The sequence below is a fragment of the Lissotriton helveticus genome, chromosome 11 (genome assembly GCF_964261635.1).
Source record: "Lissotriton helveticus chromosome 11, aLisHel1.1, whole genome shotgun sequence".
Classification (NCBI taxonomy): Eukaryota; Metazoa; Chordata; class Amphibia; order Caudata; family Salamandridae; genus Lissotriton; species Lissotriton helveticus.
The window spans coordinates 911,439,259-911,460,098 of record NC_136072.1 but is presented as its reverse complement, the minus strand read 5'-3'; the positions used below and the strand labels follow the sequence as shown (position 1 = coordinate 911,460,098).

The 20,840-nt window shown below is 44.9% G+C and overlaps 1 protein-coding gene across 1 annotated transcript in view; it reads right to left on the bottom strand.

Moving 5' to 3' along the window:
- Positions 1-20,840, bottom strand: part of RASAL1 (RAS protein activator like 1) — a 780,163-nt gene that overhangs the window by 331,886 nt on the left and 427,437 nt on the right. The window contains exon 7 of the mRNA XM_078667168.1: positions 3,615-3,770. Coding sequence (XP_078523294.1) covers positions 3,615-3,770 — 156 coding nt within the window. The remainder of the gene's footprint in view (positions 1-3,614; positions 3,771-20,840) is intronic.

Below are 20,840 nucleotides of genomic sequence, written 5' to 3'. Positions count from 1 at the left end.
ATCACTGCCCCCTTCTGAAGTGGAGCTGCTGTATTTGTTCCACCATAGAATTGATCCAAAAGATGAGCAGGGTTCTTATTACCTTTCAAAGATGATCCAAATATCCGAGTCAAAGGCCATATGAGAAACATGTGCTTACAGTAGACAGTTATCTGCTGTATTAAATTAAAACCGGCCCTGTCTTTATGCCCTTAACATTAATGCCAAAAATATGGATTGATTGACGGACAGTGAATGTTAAAAATGTTGAGATAATGCATGTCAGCTATTTAATACCTTTCTAATTTCACATGCTTTACCTATTCTTGCATTCCCCAAGAGAGTTAGCTATTTCATTATGTTGTGTTTCTGTATTTTGTTTCTGTGTATCTTCTTGCATTGTGCATACTTTCAGTTGTGCCAGGTGTTTATGAGGGGCTTTGATTGAGATCTCTGGCACTAACTGAGGCTGGAGGCAAAGCAAGTACCTGTCAGTGGGTTGGCATCTCTGCAGAGCACACACAAACGTTTTCTTGTATCTTCAGTTGCAATTGAAATTCTGTGTAAATGTGTGTGAAGGGGGTACCCATAATATTTACAAAGCAAAAGAAAATATAGTGCTTAAATGTGAGTGAGTGCAGTGTATGTTTGGAGGTGGTGAAATGAAGAAGCGGGGAAGTGCATTCGGGGGAGAGTGAAAAGAGGATGCTGAAGAAGAACGAGAGGAGGTTGAACATGTGCAGATGGACGAGACGTGCAGGGAAAAAGGGCATGCATATCTAACATAAAGCACACATAACTGAAGGCCAATTCTCCTTCCACAGGCCTCAACAATATTTAATTCACAGTCTCACTAAACCAGAATTGAAACATTTCCAATGTTAATTATTTATAACAACTCACTGTTGTTACTCATTTATCTTAAACTACTTATAACCATTGACAAAGCCATCATACTGACAGGTTTTAGGTGTATGTCAGCTGTTGTGTGAAATACCTAGGTGCAATAACATCTCAGAGAGAAACTAAAATACCAGTCGGTTGGCACACTGGGAATCACACAAATGTATTTTACATGTTCCATTTTAGAGAGCCCCCACCTTTTTCATCCTACTTAAAGGCCTATTTGCACATATTTCTATATGACTGATTTCAGCCAGCAGCTGTGGGTGCTTCCTGAGGCCTGGTTACAGCATTTTCTTCCAAAGTTGATGCTGCATGCAGTGCAAGACATGTGGCAAGCACACACTTTAAAGGGCCTGAAGTTGTCGCACTGTACAATTTGCACATTAAAGTAACTGTTGAATATATATTAATGAAGTAAGATGTCGGGCAATTTTTAATGGATTTAATGTTTCAAGACTGTAAGTTCCCACTGCTTTCTCACTAAATTAATTTGCTTTCAAATGCACCATTTGTCAAACTTTTTTCATTTTTTCTCAGGAGGAGGACCAGGGCCAGAGTAAGAACACAAATCAGCCCAGGCAATTTTATTGGACCACTCCCTGGGCGGAGGAGGGCAGTGGGGGCTTGAAGGGGGTGGGCAAGGGTGCAAGTATGAAGCCCTGCTGCTTAACTAAACTGGCCCTCAGCACTGCTGCTTTTGTTACTGTGGGACGATATTGCAGTGCCTCCTGCAAAACCTGCCCCCAGTAACAAAACCGGCCCCTACCCTTCCAGCCTCCTTGGGAAATCCCAGATGCCTGCTATGGTCAGTCCGGCCCTGAGGAGGACCCACCCTGCACCCCATGTTTGTCCATTAAGCTTGCTCACTTTGCTCGCTACACAAAAGTCATACCCAACTTTTATGCCTCACCACATTCAAATGTCACCAGCCACCACTGTCAAGGTCAGCAGACAATTGGATTGCTAAAACTGGGGGACAGGTGAGGGAGTAGATGTATGGACAGGCACATGGATGGGCTAACATACTGATGGACAAAGACAAAACGATGGGCAGGCCAGTGGATGAATACACAGGTTGATTGAGAAGAAGAATGGAGGAACAGGTCTGCAGACGAGTGACCTGATGTACTAGTGGACAGATAGACATGTCACCAGTAGCTGGACTGCTGAATAGACTAGCTGGTATATGGATGATGTGCTAATAAAGCATTAAAGATGGGCTCTGAGATGGTCGGAACAATGACTCTGCAAGTGAATGGAATCATGTGCAGACAGACACGTGCATTTCCTGAAAAGAACATGTTAAGAAAGAGATGGAAGCACAAATGTATGCATAAAGCCTGTGCATGCATACCAATGTTTTGATGAAAGAGCATCTTAATAGGTGGAGAAATTGAAATTCATAGGGCTAACCTAAACATTGAATAAATACATGAATAGGATGAGTAACAGACGTAGATAAAAGGATCAGTGTAGACTTCTATTAAAAAGTGTTTGTACAGAGCCAAAATGGCCACGCATAAAGGACTGAGCAACTGGACAATCCAGGGTTAAGTGAAATGTAAAGACAAGGTAATCATGTGCTTGAGTCTGGGCTACTGGTGAACTGAGTCTGAATTAACATTTTTCCTGAACAGTAGGACCTTAGTTAAACTTACCTGACCTTGGAATGCTGTTGAATCCAGACTAGGCTGTTTCCATAGGAGGAGCATCATTCTGTTCCATCGTACTCATGAAGAACAGTGTCTTGAAACAGATCTGTTGTTCAGCCAAAACAGGCTTCTTTGCTCACTTATCTCCTGTTGGCCTCCCTTCTGCTGTCATAGCACCATGTCTGATGGCCCAAGGGACAGCATGTCTTATGACCGACCTTAGTGAGTGTGGATTGTTGAGCAGTAGTCAGATCACACTAATGTGTGTTTCTCAAGGCAGCATCGTGAGACATATCTTTACGACAACCTTAAAGTGATGAGGGCCGGAAGCAGGAATGTCAAGAATCCCATCATGGGTAATACAGGGCATGGCTGACTGGAGAGATGCTCTTGTGTCAATTGTTGCCCTAGGAGGTGAGCTGTGAGACCAAGTTCTAGGAGGCAGAAGTGCCTCACATAGTAAAGATATTGCCCAGAAGAGCTGTTATTGGAATCATCCACAAAGAACTCTACAAATCCCTTTTTCTCCACCTTTACTCCATACAGATGTGCTAGCATGTCTTCCCAGTGGCTTGTCAATTGACCAATGGACATATGCTAGCTCTTCTTAGAGAAAAGCACAATTTCCCAATGGACGCTTTACCGAGGCAACATTTTATATATTTAATTTGATTAGTTATAAAGGCTGGCAGCCATTGTCTATGCCTGAAATAATATTCTTTCCCCAAGATTATTGGGCAATTGAAACAAGATCATTTCTTGATATCTGGCAAATCCTAAAAGATTGTGATCTGATTGTGGCTCAAAGTGGAAACCAGTTGAAGAGCTTTCTTGAGGTTGTAGAATAGAGAAGGCATATTGCGTAAGCAACCCATCACACAATGGACTGAGGGACTGGTAAACAAGTAGTTAGAAGCTTATGGCTAGGAATATAAACAGACTTCGAAACAGGTACGGACATGGCAGGATGGGCAGAGTAAAGTGTGGAAAACAGGCACATGGGCGGGCAAATGGACAGAAGCAGGTTGGGTAGATTAAGGGTCGGACAAATGGTTGAATACAAAATTATTTTCTTACCCTGCCAAGAAAATCATTCTTGCCCACCAGGTCCCAGTCCCAGACCTCCACACTAATAACAGCATCCTCGGTCAACTCGCTGGACTCCTCGACCTGCCTGTCCATGTCAAACTCCAGAACTTCATCCCAGTGTGGGAAGCGAGTCTTCTTAATGATCTGCAACATTGGAAAAGGACAAGGAATAATTAATCAGAAGTAAAACAGGGATGAAGAAACAGCATAAACTATCCCCCATGAGTGGAACTCAGGATCGCATCAAATACAAATATTGATAAGGTTATTATTAACTAAAATGGCAATGTCATACTGGGGTATACTCAAAAACACCTTGTTACATTTCTTCCTTGGCTTACAAATATGAGAGAATTCTCTGATACATACCAAGTGTCGCCTTACAAACATGGGAGAAGCCCTTTCAGAATGTATCAATTGTCACAGACTTTAGAGAGGGGTTAACTTGGACAAACATTCAAATTCATTGATGATCAGGAGGGAAGAACACATTAGGATACATGCAGAGTAACAGCAAGGAAAGATAATGCTAAGCCTCATGGAATTCTGAATATCATAGACATTGGTGGTGACAACATTTGCAGACAAATTTAGTTGGACGAGGGCAGCAGAACAACTCCTGCCCTCAAATTCAGCACTTTCCATTTGAAATACAAAACCACCATATCTGTGCCCCATTGTGGCTGAAATTCATACCGGAAGTCTGCCATAAACCAATTAAATCCAAGAGCTTGTAATCCGTTTCCCTGTTTAGAGATAGTTAAGGACCCTGCCGGCGATACCATGTGACACTGCTTGTATACAAATGGTAGAACAGCATGGAATACACCAAGTCACTCATTTCGAATTTGGATTTTTTTTTTTACTAAAAGTGCCAAAGGGTATTTCTCTTCCACGTTATTTTGTTTTTAGAGAAAAGAGGTATTACTGCTTCAGAAATTCAGCTATACTACTTCTCTGCCTGGGAAATGCCTGCCCTTTAGCACCATCAAGCAATACAGAATAACACACCAAATTAATGTTTACATCTAATTTATACTGATCTAGCGATTAGTGGTTCAGGTTACATAGTTGTCAGAATTGCAGTATTACCACAAAATGGCTAACATAGTGGCGACACTTTTGGTATTTATACGGTGCTTTAGCTCACAGACATGGACTAGCCCAATGTGGTATCTCAGGATTCACTAACTTCGAGAAGTAACTACTTGGAATCCATCTGGGGCCAAATTCTGCAAAGTGCTCTAGGGCCTCAATGGGTGTGTGCACCCACTTTATGTGGCCCAGTGCACTTTGGTATTACAGAAGAGACCGCTCAGGCATCTTTCCCAGGACAATAGGTATTTACATCAAATATTGTGAGGCAGTCTCTACTTCATAGGGCATGTTTACCAGCGTTAGAAGGGGCAGGGGCAGCGGGTTAGGCCTCAGAACCGACTACTGGCAAGGCTGTCAGATGCAGCATGTTTCCCAGGGTAACTCACTGTAATCGCAGCTTACACTTTGAAATAGGTGATGCCCTTGCTTCCAAGCTACACTCGATACTGACTGGTTGTAGGCAGTGGGCACGCATAGGCCTTGAGTCCGCAAACTATACGCCCAACACCAAAACATCTCCTGCCTAGCTGAAAGCACCAACAAGGCAGTGGTAGTGAGGCGGTGACCGCCAGACCCCTTAATTTTCTGCTGCACCCCCTGTGTTACCCCCTGTCTGGAAAATAAGAGATGTGGATGCTTAAGGGAACAATTCTTGACAGAATATGGATCTCTCGCTCTTCAGAAAATGTCATTGAGTGCAGTACAAATGTTTACATTAAAAACGTGCATTTTGTACATTTAACCCCTTAAATGATATCACTGCTCTGAGCGACATTTACTAATATTAGTGAGAGAGCGCAAACTGATATAAATGTATGAGTACATCACACTTACCTATAGTAAGCACAAGTCATGATGAGAAATGCCATGAGTGCTAATAGTATCTGAAATTATATTCTAAATGTATAGCTAATATAGAGATTTAAGTAGAAGTGGAACTAATACAGAAATGTGTGACATTATATGATTTTATTAGACGTGATTATTTTGAATCTATGTCGTGTAGCGGTTAACATATAAGATGGTCTGTGGTAAAACGCAGAACGTGGTAGGCCTCAGGGCCAGAGCTGGAGCTAAAAGGGAAGGTGTTTCTTTTCACGACACAGATTGTTTAATGTTTTTGGTCATTGCATTAATGGGCCATGATTTAGAGTAATGTTTTCTAAATAATAGAATAAGAGTTAACATGCTTTAATTAAATGAAGAAATTGAATGCTATAATCATAATGTGAAATATTGTAGGCCTGAAATGTTTTAGCATTGATTTACACGTACATGTCTGGGCTGAGAAATGTTGCAAGCCTTTTTAGAAGTCTATGAGAGTTGGGTTCTTGGCGGCAGATATCTGTCTGCAACAGGAAAGGGGGGATCCAATTATAAGTGAATGAATAGAGGTCTGTTCAGTAGACGGCCCAGACATGGAGGAGGGTTCTGGAATGTTTAAGGGGTATCAGCGGGCCGGAGAAGAGACTGAGAAGCAAGGTCAACTCTAACGTCTGAGGCCCAATACAAAGCATCATGGAAAAAGCCTGAAGTTGCACCACGTGAGAGGCGTTTCGCAAGGGGCGTCTCAAATGTTGTTGACTGTTTTGTATTAGGGACAGCACCCCTGGGTGGAGTTAGAGCAGAGACCTGAGGACCCTTTAGAGAGCGGATGGGTAGGCAGTGAGGGGTCATGACTGGAGAACTTTAGGTTTTCACCAAGAGACTTAGAGTGGGTGACTTCCCTTGGGGGTCATTCATTGCTGACACCTTTGTTAGGTTGGGATTTGGTTAAGTAGGGATACCATCTAGAACAGGGTAGGGACGCCTAACCTGTGTTTGTTTTCCTCCAACCTAAATGAAGGAGAGATATGCGTCTATGCTGATAGCTTTGCTATTTTTAGAACTTGTGTTAGTGATTTCTGTTGCTCGTCTGAGGGCTTTTCGAGAGCACATGTATGTAATTGGACCTGTGTATCTCGTGAATCTCACTCTGAGATGCTTGTATTTGCAGCTCATTATATCTTTACAATAAACTTTTGAAACCTAGAAGTTGTCCGTGATCTTTGAGAGTAGAGTCCTTTCTTGGGTGAACTAATTTGCAGATAGGTGTACTGTTTCCTTCCAAGACAGGCAATAAAGGTTCAGTCGACCAGATCGAGGTTTGGATCAATAGATATAAGGTATCGATCAAAATCTCGCCCTTTCAGTTGGTAGCTATAGAGGATGGTTGCCTTCTTGAGGACGGTGACCTAGGCCAGGTTAGCTTACCCCAAGGCCCCTAGAAATCGATGATCGGAAGAACAGCCCGCAGATGAAGATCCGGATGACGTGAGACAGAAAAAGCAGCAGTATCAGAGAGAGTGAGTATAAAGGGTTATGCGTGTTAGATTGCGGTGTTTTGTATTGTATCTATGTTGTAATGTCTGGCGGAGTTGAATGTCTGTAGAGTGACTGTGGAACAGGTTGTGAGCGCGCGCAACCGGTGGAAATCTTAAGTTCAAGGAGAGCTTAAGTGGTTCGGGTGTATCGGACACCCAGAGTAATTGTCAACTAGTGTGAAGGGGGTCATGAGGTACCATTGATCACCCGAGAGACCGAGATAGGGGGAACGTAAGAGTGAGTGCGTGAGTAACGGACGCTGGTCGGAAGTTACTGTGTGTGTAAGTAACCTATCAGAAAGACGATAGACATCTCGTCAGTTGTGTTGACAATTACAGATAGACTGTGGACGTACAGTCGAGAGAAGTGACCGCTTGGTCGGAAGTAGTCATTTTTCAGTGTATGAATGGGACGCATGCATAACCGGGAGACGAGTTGAGAAAGGAGGGGTGCTGCTGCGAAGCGGAGAAAAGAGACGTCAGGTGGTGTCGCGCAGTGATTGGCTGACCGGAGAAAGACCGCGCTGTGATAGGCCAGCTAGCGAACACGTCATACAGGGTCGCGACGTGATTGGCCGACAGGAGAAAAACCGCGCTGGGATAGGCCAAGCAAAAAAGCCGCGACAGGATTGGTGGATTGTCATCAGGAAGTAAACAGAGTAGCGAGGCTGGATTTTGTGCGCATAATTATGAAGTGTTTTAAATGGTTGAAAGCACTGTTTAAGAAAGAGAGGCGAGGATCGTATGAAGGGGAAGAAGCCCCGCCGGAGGGTACGCCAGCTCGTTATATGGCAGTAAATGTTGGGTTGCATACGATCCTTTGGATATCAGAGTGGAGTAAGATTACTGAAGGAAATGAGGAACTGACGTTCCCGAAGTACGGGACGTTCAGATTAGAGGTGTTACATCGATTGAAATCAGTCATGACCTCAAAGAGACCCTTGCCTAGACCAACCCAGTTTGAAGCCCTTGAGGCATGGCTTAGGGCAGCGCATGAAAGGAATATGAACAGACGACAAGAAAGGGTGAAACGCTCGGTAAGGGCAGTACAGGATGCCAGGTGGGATGCGGATGCTAAAAGATGGAGAGTGCATAATTTGGAAATAAATAAACTGTACCCAGTGTTAGAGGCGCCAGTAAATAAAAGCCCCCTAGAAGAGGATGATGAGAGCGAAACAGAGGACAGCCTGATAAACAGATTACTGACAGACAGGCCACCCCCGTATAATAGAGCAGGGGGAGAGGTCGAGAATACAGAAGGAGAAAAGGGGGGCAATGCAGGAGAGCATAGACCGCTTCCCAGTTCAGAGTGGGATCCTGAGCCAAAGAAAGAGTTGCTCCAGCCTAGTCAGGTGCAACAGGTGGTCGGTAGGTTTGTGGTACAAAGAGCGCCGGAAACGGAAAGCGCCACATCCTACCCATTGCCAGATGCACTACAGGTACCTGTTACCATAGGTCCTATAATATCGATATATGACCAAGAGAGAGCAAGAGGGGAAGAACGGAAACGGAAAGACAGAGAAAGAGCAGAGCAGGCAAGGAGGAACGATACCACTAATTCCCCAAGTCAGATGCCGATACCCAGAGAGTGGAGCACCCCGATGCACACAGCAGGGGACCCAGGAGGAGATCCTGGGGGCCCTAGATGGCCAATGGATCTGAGGGGATCTGGACGAAAATCCTTTCAAGAGCTAAATGAGTACATGAAGCAGTGGGATGAGGCAGTGAAGGCTCAAAAGTGCATCAATGCTGCAGAAGCAGAAAGGGAAAGTCAGGACAGCAGAGCACGAACTCACTGCGGAGCTGGGGAGAGTAGCCCGGAGTGGGACTGTAGAGGGAGTAGGGGAGTCACCCATTGGGCCCGGAATGGAGGTAGAACAGACCTGGAAAACGGGGGCCCCGGGAGTGAAGGGGTGGCGCGCCCAATACTCAGTGAAGGGGAGAGGAGAGCGCAAGAGTACAGGAACAGCTTTAAGTGTCCACACTGTGTGCCTGGCACCAGAGAACAGAATGGGAGTTGTGAGAGGTCGCACCATAGTCCCTGTGATGACAGAAATGAGCGCAGCCCAGGGAATATGGGGAACCAGGAAGGATCGTATCGGATACTGAGCGATACGAGGCAAAGGGAGTGTAGCGACCAGAGGGAAAATAACAGAGAGATGTGCGGTGAGAGGAGAGAAGAAGACGAGAGTGGGCAGAGAGAGAGTAGGGATAAAAGGCCCGTGTTCCATCACCTTCCAAGATTGGATGGCCGAGCATGGGACCTGGAGAGATGGGAGCAAGGGAGGCCACCCATTAATTCTCCTGAGCCCAAACGCAGAGCTCGAAGTTGGGATGGTAGGGAGACCAGTGAGCCCCCTTCAAAAGACATATTGCGAGCTGAGATAAAAGCCAAGAGACTTGATGTCTCCAGCTTAAGGTCAGATCTGGATGACATGGTAGATGGTACCCTGCCTTTAGAAAGAATGGAAATGTATGAACAGGATGAAATACTGTATATGGCAAAGGACATCACACGAAAGGCGAGAGCAGTCCATGAGAAGTTAGTCGAACTAGCAGGCAAATATATGGTGGACTTGTCAAGAACCAAAGCATTACAGGGTAACCACAGGCTACATTACTCAGATCGAGATCTAGATGAGAGGAGAACGATTGGGCTGAAAACACACATAAGGGAACTGATTACTGGAATAAGGACATGGAGGGCACTAGATAAATGGGAAGAGAGGTGGTCCAAGAAAGGGACCGGCAGAAGAAGCATGATTGGTATAACACCAGGACAGCAGGGAATAGAAGCTTACCCTTTGCGTGAAGTTGCCAATGGGAGCTATGTACATGTCCCTTGGAGTAGGGGAGATTTAGCTGCTTTTACCACATCTTTCCCCAAGTTACGAGAGAGCCCCGTGGAGTGGTACAAGCAAGTCGAGAGGTTTGTAAAGATCTCAAAAGTCCTATGGATAGATCTGAACACGCTGTTTGACATTGTAGTACCAGGAGATCTGTGGACAGCATGCAAGGTTAGCGCTGAGTGGCCCACAACGGAGCCAGAGAGAGATGCTAGGACTAATGGGCCGTCCGAGATCGTGATGGCAAAATTCGAGAGAGTGATGACTTGGCTGAAAGAAAAAGTGCCAATGCAAGACATAGATTGGGTCAGAATAGACAGAACGAGACAGGAACCCAAAGAGACAGTCCATGAATATTACGAGAGATTGCTGAAGGCGTTTAAACAGTATAGCGGCTTGGATGTAATGGATCCAAAGGACATAGGGCAATTCGTGTCCAAGTTCGTCCTGGGACTGAGACCGGATATTAGTTTAATGATTCAGCAACACTCGATTTGTTGGCAAAGTAGACCCCTAGATGAAATACTGAGATATGCCAGGTACTGCTGTGATGAGGTAGACTCCAAGGCTAAGAAACTAAAAGAGAAGCTGATGGTGGTACAATTGCAGGCAGCAGGAAAGGGGGGACCGCAACAACAGCAGCAAGGGACAGGTACAGGAGGTAAGAAGCAGTACAGTCAGAACAAGGGTAATGAGGAGAGTACTACCTTCAGACCCAGAGTAGACATAGCTACCTTGAAGAAAACGACTAGGTGTCACCAGTGCAACGAGTTGGGGCATTGGAAACGCGAGTGCCCTTACAATGTAGAGATAGGAGAGCAAGAGATAGAGGAGGAAGAGGTCCAGAGCGCACCTATGAGAGGGGCGACGCCATACCAAGGAAAGGTGCTCAAAGGGGGGGGGGCTCCTCCCCGAGCCCAGTTCCCGCAACCTCCTCGAGTAGGGAGTATGGGTAAGACCTATAGACAAATGCCCCTGTTTGTGGAAGGTGAAGAGTGCTATTATGTGGACCCATTAACCGGACAGAGAGTGGAAAGAGAAGACTGCACCCTTGGGGCAGCCTTAGAGGTAGATCAGAGGGGACCCTATGTTGAAGCAGAAGTAGCAGGGTGCCCTACGACATTTCTGGTGGACACAGGAGCCACTAGATCCACGATCAGATCAGCTGCAGTTCCAGACCTGCCCATGTCTGGAGAGACCATACAGGTGGTAGGGGTCGCAAACAGGAGAATAACCAGCCAATTGACAGAACCGGTACAGGTGAAAATAGGGAAGTACAGCGATGAGCACCAATTTGTGGTTTGCGATTCAAGCCCTGTGTGTCTGCTAGGAAGAGACCTGTTGTGCAAATTGAATTGTACTATATATTGTACACCCCAGGGAGTGGAGGTATTGACTAATGATGATGATGCAGATTTCAAAGTTGCAAACTCAAGAATATGTGTGGAGCTGTACCCTACTTTGACAGTAGACGAGCTTCCCTGGGATTTGAGAGAGACAGTGGCATCAGAGGTATGGGATTTCACTGGGGAAGAGATTGGATTGGTCAAAGGGGTGGACCCAGTGAAAATTGTAGTGAAACCGCATGCTGAGTTCCCAAGAACACCCCAGTATAAATTGACTCCAGAAACGATTGCAGGCATAAAACCCGTGATCGAGTCCATGATTAAACAGGGAATACTGAAAGAAATCGTGGGTAGTCCATGTAACTCCCCGATTATGGGTCTGCAGAAACCAAATGGGAAATTTCGGATAGTGCAGGACCTTCGAAAGATTAATAACATAGTCGTTTCATGTTGTCCAGTGGTACCGAATCCATCAGTGATACTGTTTCAGATTCCATTCCAAGCTGAGTGGTTCACTGTGATAGATCTTTGTCAGGCTTTCTTTTCGATCCCTTTGGACGAAGATAGCCATTTTCTTTTCGCATTTAAGCTGGAAAATCGCGTCCTAACATGGTGTCGTATCCCTCAGGGGTATACAGAGAGTCCATCGATCTTTAACCAGCTTCTGAAGAAAAATCTTGAAAGTCTAGTGCTGCCCCAGAAGTCAGTTCTGGTCCAGTACATAGACGACCTCCTTGTGGCGTCAGAAACAGAAGAAGCTTGCAGGGAAGATTCCATTGCTTTGTTAAATCACCTAGCTGCCAATGGGCACAAGGTGTCCCCGGGAAAATTGCAGTACTGCCTGACAGAAGTACAGTACTTGGGACACAGAATTGAGAAAGGCAAACGAAAAGTGTCACCAGACAGGATAGAGGCGATCATGAAAATGAACGCGCCTCAGACACAGAGAGAGGTCAGGATGTTCCTAGGGATGGTGGGTTATTGCCGACAGTGGATCGTGAACTTTTCACTGAAAGCAAAGCCCTTGCAAAAACTGACGCACAAAGAGGTGAGTGATCCGGTACCATGGGACAAAGACTGTTTGATGGCATTCTTACAGCTGAGAGAGGACCTGTGTCGTGCTCCGGCATTGGGAATGCCTGATTACAATAAACAATTCTTTCTTTACTGTTGTGAGAGAGAAGGTTGTGCGTTGTCTGTGTTGGTCCAAATCCATGGGAATGCCCGTAGACCAGTTGCTTATTTTTCAGCTACTTTAGACCCAGTAGCCGCAGCGTTGCCCGGATGTCTCAAATCCGTTGCTGCAACGGGTGTCAGCATTGAGAGATGTGAAAATATCGTTATGGGGCACCCGTTAGAGGTGTGCGTGCCACATTCTGTTGAACTGTTGATGACCAGGACCAAAACACAGCATCTGACCAATAGCAGGCTCACGCGCTATGAGCAAGTTATTCTTGCTGCAGAGAACGTGACACTCAAGAGATGCTCTGTTTTGAACCCTGCTACCTTAATGCCACTTCCAAATGATATTGATGATGATGATGAATATTCAGACCATGACTGTCTCGATGTGACTGAACTATGCACCAAACCCAGACCCGACATCGTGGATGAGCCACTGACCGACCCAGACGAAGTTTTCTTTGTCGATGGCTCATGTGTAAGAGACGAAGTTGGGCAGTTGAGGGCAGCTTATGCTGTTTGTACAATTGAAGGAGTTGTGGAAGCAGGGTGCCTGGAAGGAGTACACTCCGCTCAGGTAGCCGAGATTATTGCCCTAACACGTGCTTGCTTAGCAGGCAATCAAATTCGAGTCACCATCTACACCGACAGCCAATACGGGTTTGGGGTAGTTCATGATTACGGGCAGTTATGGTCTCAAAGAGGGTTCATGACTTCTTCAGGCTCTCCCATTCGCAATGGAGAGTTTGTGCGCTTGTTGTTAGAAGCATTGCAATGTCCAGCAAGTATCGCAGTTGTAAAGTGCATCGCACATACCAAAAATGAGGACTTTGTTTCGAAAGGCAATAGATATGCTGATGAAGTTGCGCGGTATTGCGCAGAACAAGGTTACTCTTTCACAGAGGTGGATGTGGGTGGAATAAATGTGAGAACTGAATTAGCCATGATACTGGAAACTGTTGATACTTGGGATGAATTGTCAACCATGCAAGAAAATGCTCCTGATTCAGAAAAGGAAACATGGGTAAAGGCAGGATGTGTAATGGGTGAGACTCATTTTTGGGTCTCAGCAGACGGCAGAGCAGTGTTGCCCAATGAGATGGTGAGTCCAATGGCTAGACTCATACATGGTCCAGTACACTTAGGGAGAGATGCTATGCTGAGAGTGTTTAGACAGACTTGGTACAATCCTAAGTTTAGAATAGCAGCAGAAGCAGTGTGCCAGCGTTGTGTGACCTGCCAGCAGCTGAATGTAGGGAAAAGAACACCAGTTGCACTAAGTCACATAGGAAGGTCTGGAGGTCCATTCAACAGAATGCAGATAGATTTCATTGAAATGCCAAGATGCAACCGCCTCCGCTATGTCTTGGTGGTTGTTTGTGTGTTCTCCAGATGGGTTGAGGCATACCCTACACGTAGGTGCGACACCCTCACAGTGGCTAAGTTACTGCTTAGAGAACTTATCCCTCGGTTCGGGGTGCCGGCCTTTTTGGAATCAGATAGGGGAACACATTTTAACAGCGAGCTTGTGAAGATGATTTGTGTTGCACTGAATATCGACCAAAAGCTCCATTGCAGTTACCGACCAGAAGCCTCAGGAATTGTGGAACAAATTAATGGCACGATCAAGTCCAGAATAGCGAAAGTTTGCTCCTCAACGACCCTGAGTTGGCCTGACGCCCTGCCATTGGTACTCATGAGCCTTCGTAGTACCCCAGACAGAAGAACAGGGTTGTCACCACATGAGGTGTTAATGGGGAGAGCAATGAGACTGCCATCTATTCCAGCTACTGCACTGTTAAATATCACAGATGATATGATCCTGGACTATTGTAAGGGGCTGTCTGACGCCATGCGTTCTGTGTCCCTTCAGGTGCAGGCTGCAGAGGTTCCAGCGTGCCAGGGCCCTTGCCATGACCTGTATCCTGGGGACTGGGTCCTGGTGAAGAAACATGTGAGAAGAAGCTGCTTGGATATTCGTTGGCGTGGGCCCTACCAGGTCATCCTGATCACAAGTACAGCTGTAAAGGTGGGAGGCCTGCCCAACTGGATACACGCGTCGCATACGAAAAGGGTTCCAGCACCTCTGGAAACAGCTCCTCTCTCGGATGGACGTCCAGCTGAGGACCAAGAAGCCATAGAGGGGGCTAGCCAAGCTGTAGAGGTGCCAGTGGAAGCAGGGAACGAGTCTGACCAAGCTGAGGACGGTCAGTACAACAGCGAAACAGAAGACGCTACAGAAGGAGAAGACAGCTGGGAGTACGAGTCTGACCCTGACAGGTCTGAAAGAGAGCGAGAACAGACCAGAAGGAGAAGGAGTAGAAGGGCACGTGGAGAAGCAAATTGGCCGCAAAGAAGAAGTTCTAGCCTGAGGTCAACTCCAGAAGCAACCCTTCCTCCGATATCAGAAGACTCAGACCCAGAAGAAGGTGCTCAGGGCGCTGAAGCATCAGACCGAAGAAGGTCAAGAAGAGTGCGTGTGCCTAACAGAAGATACTCCACACCTGAGTGGACATATCTGGCGACAAATGTCTGTGAAACCGGAGACAGGGAGGATCCGAGCGGTGGTGGTGTCCAGTTCTGAGCCCATTATCACCGTGGAAATACAACTGTTGGTACCCGGTGTCGAACAAGAAGGGTCACTAACATTCGTGCTCCCCAGACCTCCCCGCCTCAGCAAGTTAAAACACATGTTTCTTACAGAATTGAAATTCCCCGACTTTGGTACCACGATAACAGCACATGAAGAGCATACTCTTCGCATGGAAATATTGAACTATGCTATTGAAGCTGCAACCACAAATCTAATAGTCGATTGTTAAAGGACTTTGTAAATAAAGCAAGCAGAAGAAAAGAAGATTACCTAGCGCCCAGGAAGCAGAGAATTTTAGGGAACCCCTTGAGTGGATGGAGAAGGGCTAGGGTTGTCTTTTTGAACTGTGAAAGGACTTTTTGCGAAAAAGGCTGTCAGCCTCCAGCTGTGTGGATTCTAAAGACAAAAAAAAAAAAAAGGATTGAAAGAGACTGTAAAGGAACGAGAGGAAAAGAACTTTTTTGCAAAGAGAAAGGGAAAGCTAGATTGTCTGACGAAATGGAGGCCGGCACCCCGAATCGCAGAGCTAAATGTATAATAGGTACACTAATAGTAGGAGTGATAATATTAATAGCTTTAGTGGTAACAATTTCTTATGTAAAGGGACATGAGGAAGAGGTAAAGGTAACTGATGCGAATTCTGTAGTAACACTTACACCCACTGTTGCAGGTGAGAAAAGGGAAAACACTCAAGAGAAAGCGTTATTGGCTGCAGAAGCCCGCAGGTTACATATAGACGAGTCCCAAGGAGACTTTAGGTCAAATGCTTATGCTAAACTTTTGTATGAATACGTGGATGCCATGGAGGTTAAGGATTGCTACGTCTGCATGCAGTTGCCTGCGTCTGTAGATGAAGGAATTCGATATCATCACCTCCCTCTGACATATGGCATTACATGTAGCTTATTGCTTAGTATATTTTATGAGAGAGATAGTTTTGAATACTATTTCTCCAATTATGATTCTGTGTTGCCAGAAGTCCCGAATTATAAGCAGATGAATAAATGGGATTACTGGAAGAGTGAAGACAGATTGGCCAAGTTCTTCATTCCTTGGATTACCTTAGATACTTCACATGCCCGTAGAAATAATCTGACATGCAAGGTGTCAGAAGTCGAGAAAAGGTTCATAGGGCAGGTGGATGATCGTTACAGGAGACAAAAGATTTTGAAAAAATCAGGACAAGGGAAATTAGATTGGACCGAGGAAGAGAAGTCACATAAGAGAAAGGGTAGTAGTGGTCCAATAGCTTTAGATAAAGCGCAGAAAGGAAAGTTATGTCTTCACCGAGCCAAAACGTATTATGAAAATGTATACGTGGGTGAAGTTGACTGTGAACATGCTTTTAATTTAGAGTACTACACTAAGGATTTCCTGAAGGGAATGCAAGTAATTCCAAATGTGTATTTTGTATGTGGAAGAAATGCTTACGTGAGACTACCTGACAACTGGTATGGATCATGTTACTTGGCAATTGTCTTCCCCAAAATATATCATGCACAAGACTTATTGATCATTGAGGGCCAGACATCATCGAGGGGAAGGAGAGATTTAGGCGATGCAGAAATGGTTGGAGATGTCTTTGGAGCTATGTTCCCTCTTTTGGGAATAATCCTTAATGATGTTAAAATTAGACGACTGGCAACAGTTGTCGACAGGTTGTCTGCCAGCACTGCTCAGTCCTTAATGCTGGTAGAAGGAGAGATGCAATCGATAAGGGCTATGGTTCTTCAAAATCGGCTTGCATTAGATGTCTTATTAGCAAAAGAGGGCGGAGTCTGTAAGGCTTTGAAGGTTCAGGAATGTTGTACTTACATTCCAGACCTTTCAAAACCCCTTGAGAAAGTTATTAAGAACATAACTAATATACACAAAGAGATCGAAGACTTGAGTAGAGAAAATGTCTGGGAAAAGGTGGGCCACGGAATGAGTACAGTTGGAGGGTGGTTTTCCACCTTAGGCAAAAGCTTTATTTGGTATATCCTAAAGCCTATCATCATAATATTGATCTGTGGGATAATATTGTGGGGATTGGTGAGGGTATTCAAATGGTACAGAGCAAGAAGGTCAGAAAGGGCCCAAAGAGAACAGTTGCAGAGATTGGCTGCCATACAAGATAATCAGTACAGGAGCCTGAGAGCTCTGGAAGCGCAGAGAATGCCAGCAATAACTGCAGTTTAAATGTTAGTGATGACCCCGAGAGGTCATCAAAGGGGGGAACTGAGAGAGCGCAAACTGATATAAATGTATGAGTACATCACACTTACCTATAGTAAGCACAAGTCATGATGAGAAATGCCATGAGTGCTAATAGTATCTGAAATTATATTCTAAATGTATAGCTAATATAGAGATTTAAGTAGAAGTGGAACTAATACAGAAATGTGTGACATTATATGATTTTATTAGACGTGATTATTTTGAATCTATGTCGTGTAGCGGTTAACATATAAGATGGTCTGTGGTAAAACGCAGAACGTGGTAGGCCTCAGGGCCAGAGCTGGAGCTAAAAGGGAAGGTGTTTCTTTTCACGACACAGATTGTTTAATGTTTTTGGTCATTGCATTAATGGGCCATGATTTAGAGTAATGTTTTCTAAATAATAGAATAAGAGTTAACATGCTTTAATTAAATGAAGAAATTGAATGCTATAATCATAATGTGAAATATTGTAGGCCTGAAATGTTTTAGCATTGATTTACACGTACATGTCTGGGCTGAGAAATGTTGCAAGCCTTTTTAGAAGTCTATGAGAGTTGGGTTCTTGGCGGCAGATATCTGTCTGCAACAGGAAAGGGGGGATCCAATTATAAGTGAATGAATAGAGGTCTGTTCAGTAGACGGCCCAGACATGGAGGAGGGTTCTGGAATGTTTAAGGGGTATCAGCGGGCCGGAGAAGAGACTGAGAAGCAAGGTCAACTCTAACGTCTGAGGCCCAATACAAAGCATCATGGAAAAAGCCTGAAGTTGCACCACGTGAGAGGCGTTTCGCAAGGGGCGTCTCAAATGTTGTTGACTGTTTTGTATTAGGGACAGCACCCCTGGGTGGAGTTAGAGCAGAGACCTGAGGACCCTTTAGAGAGCGGATGGGTAGGCAGTGAGGGGTCATGACTGGAGAACTTTAGGTTTTCACCAAGAGACTTAGAGTGGGTGACTTCCCTTGGGGGTCATTCATTGCTGACACCTTTGTTAGGTTGGGATTTGGTTAAGTAGGGATACCATCTAGAACAGGGTAGGGACGCCTAACCTGTGTTTGTTTTCCTCCAACCTAAATGAAGGAGAGATATGCGTCTATGCTGATAGCTTTGCTATTTTTAGAACTTGTGTTAGTGATTTCTGTTGCTCGTCTGAGGGCTTTTCGAGAGCACATGTATGTAATTGGACCTGTGTATCTCGTGAATCTCACTCTGAGATGCTTGTATTTGCAGCTCATTATATCTTTACAATAAACTTTTGAAACCTAGAAGTTGTCCGTGATCTTTGAGAGTAGAGTCCTTTCTTGGGTGAACTAATTTGCAGATAGGTGTACTGTTTCCTTCCAAGACAGGCAATAAAGGTTCAGTCGACCAGATCGAGGTTTGGATCAATAGATATAAGGTATCGATCAAAATCTCGCCCTTTCAGTAGTGAACCACACGCATTCTGCTGAGACAATTCTATTAATGACTTAAAAAGCAGGTCAATTGTTTTGTTTCCTCCTAAATAAGCCTTTTGTTTTTATAGCTGCATGAACATTATGGTTGAATACACCTTACACAATGGCATTTGTTGTACAATGTGCATCCTGAACTATTCCACGGTGCTCTCAAATGTGGTGATTATGAACAAATTAAGCACGGTGGAGAAAAGTAATTGACTAATGTCACGCTGTGTGGTCAGGTTTAGAAGCTGGGATTGAAATCAGGTTTCTTGATTAGACATTGTGCAGTTCAGACCTTGAATGGATTTCACATTCTTTCCTTCCTCCGCACTGATGGAAATGTTGTTAGTGACCCAGGAGGCAAGTCAGTTGTCTTATGCCTTCTCTACAAGGACTCTCCTGTTGTTATTTAGATAAAGCAGCATTATAGTCCATTAAAAGATAAATAAGAGAGGCTTTTCTTTAGTGCACATTCTGAACTAAATTATTTCAAGTAGCGCTCAAATGTGATGATCACTAAAAGAAAGCAGAAGGAAGAAGAGTAATTGCCCTGGGTCATACAATTTGGTCAAGCTGGGAATCTGTGATTGAAAGCAGGATCTCTGGGCCGGGGCCCCAACACTAGTTTTGCTCTAGGCTCAATAAAAGCTTCTGAATGGCCTGGACATGTTATGCAAGGGCATTCAAATTATCCTTTGTTTTTTATTATGATCAGACAACAGCAGTGGAACCACCCCTCTTGATAGAACAGCTACACCTTAGGCAGAAACAGTGCAAGCATCCCTCTTATTTATTTATTTTATTTAATATTTATATGGCGCACAAATCATCCCCCAGGGGACCTCTCGGGGCCAGGGAAGCAGGCGACATAATGCAACACTCCTTTTTAAAATTGCCAGGTTTTTAGATGTTTCTTAAAAATAGTAAAGGTGGGACATGCCCGCAGGTCTTCAGGCAGCGCATTCCAATATTTGGGGGCCAGGTAGGAAAAAGCACGGCCACCCATCTTGACGTTTTTAATTCTCCGAGTTTGAAGGAGTTTTTGGCCACTGGATGTTAGCTGCCGGGCCGGGGTATACCATTCTACTTTCTTTATTAGGTATCTAGGTCCCAGTCCGAACAGTGCTTTAAAAACCAGGCACAAAAGTTTGAAAACTGCTCTTTTCCTAATAGGAAGCCAATGTAACTCTCTCAATAACGGTAAAGATGGGGTACGTGCTGGCTTGTTCAATGCTAGACGTGCCGCCGTGTTTTGAACGACTTGTAGCCTTGAGAGCAGGTTCTCCCTCATCCCCACCAGTAGAGCGTTTCCGTAATCGAGTCTGCTGACTAGAAGTGCCTGCATGAGGACCCTTCTGGTGGAGAGAGGAATCCAGGTAAAAATCTTTTTTAGCGTGCGCATCAGTCCAAAACACTTGCCAGATAGGGTCTTAACATGCTCCTTCATAGATAGGTTATTGTCCATTAAAATGCCCAGGTTTTTTGCCCATTTTTTTGGGGTGGGAGCTTCGCCAAGTTCCCCAAGTTCTCCGCAGTCCACAAATCCTCTGCTTTCCCAAACAATAACAGTTTTGGTGGAATTAAGTTGCAGGAAGTTCTTTCTCATCCATGTGGCTATTTTTAGCATGCATTGCTTGAATGTATCTCTGGTCACCGTAGGGTCCTTCTCTATGGGGACTATGACCTGAGTATCGTCCGCACAGGAGATGGTTTGGAACCCACAGGATTTAATGACGGAGGTCAGAGATGACACCTAGATATTGAAAAGGGTGGGGCTTAATATGGAGCCCTAAGGAACACCTTTGTCCCCCATTGTGGTCCGGGATACGAGGGCGTCCAGTTGTACACATTTGGATCTATCCGATAGAAAACTCTGCAGCCAATATAATGCCTTCCCAGTGACACCAATCTCTCACAGTTTATCTAACAGAATTCTGTGAGAGATGGTGTCAAAGGCTGTTGACAGGTCTAAGAGGACTAACATAGTAGGGGTCCCTTCATCTAACAGCAGCCTGATCATATCTGTTACGTCAGTTAAGGCAGACTCTGTGCTGTATCCAGCACGAAAGCCTGACTGCGAGGGGTCCAAGAGATTATGGTGTTCCAGATAGTCTGAGAGTTGTCTGTTAACCAGGGTTTCCATTA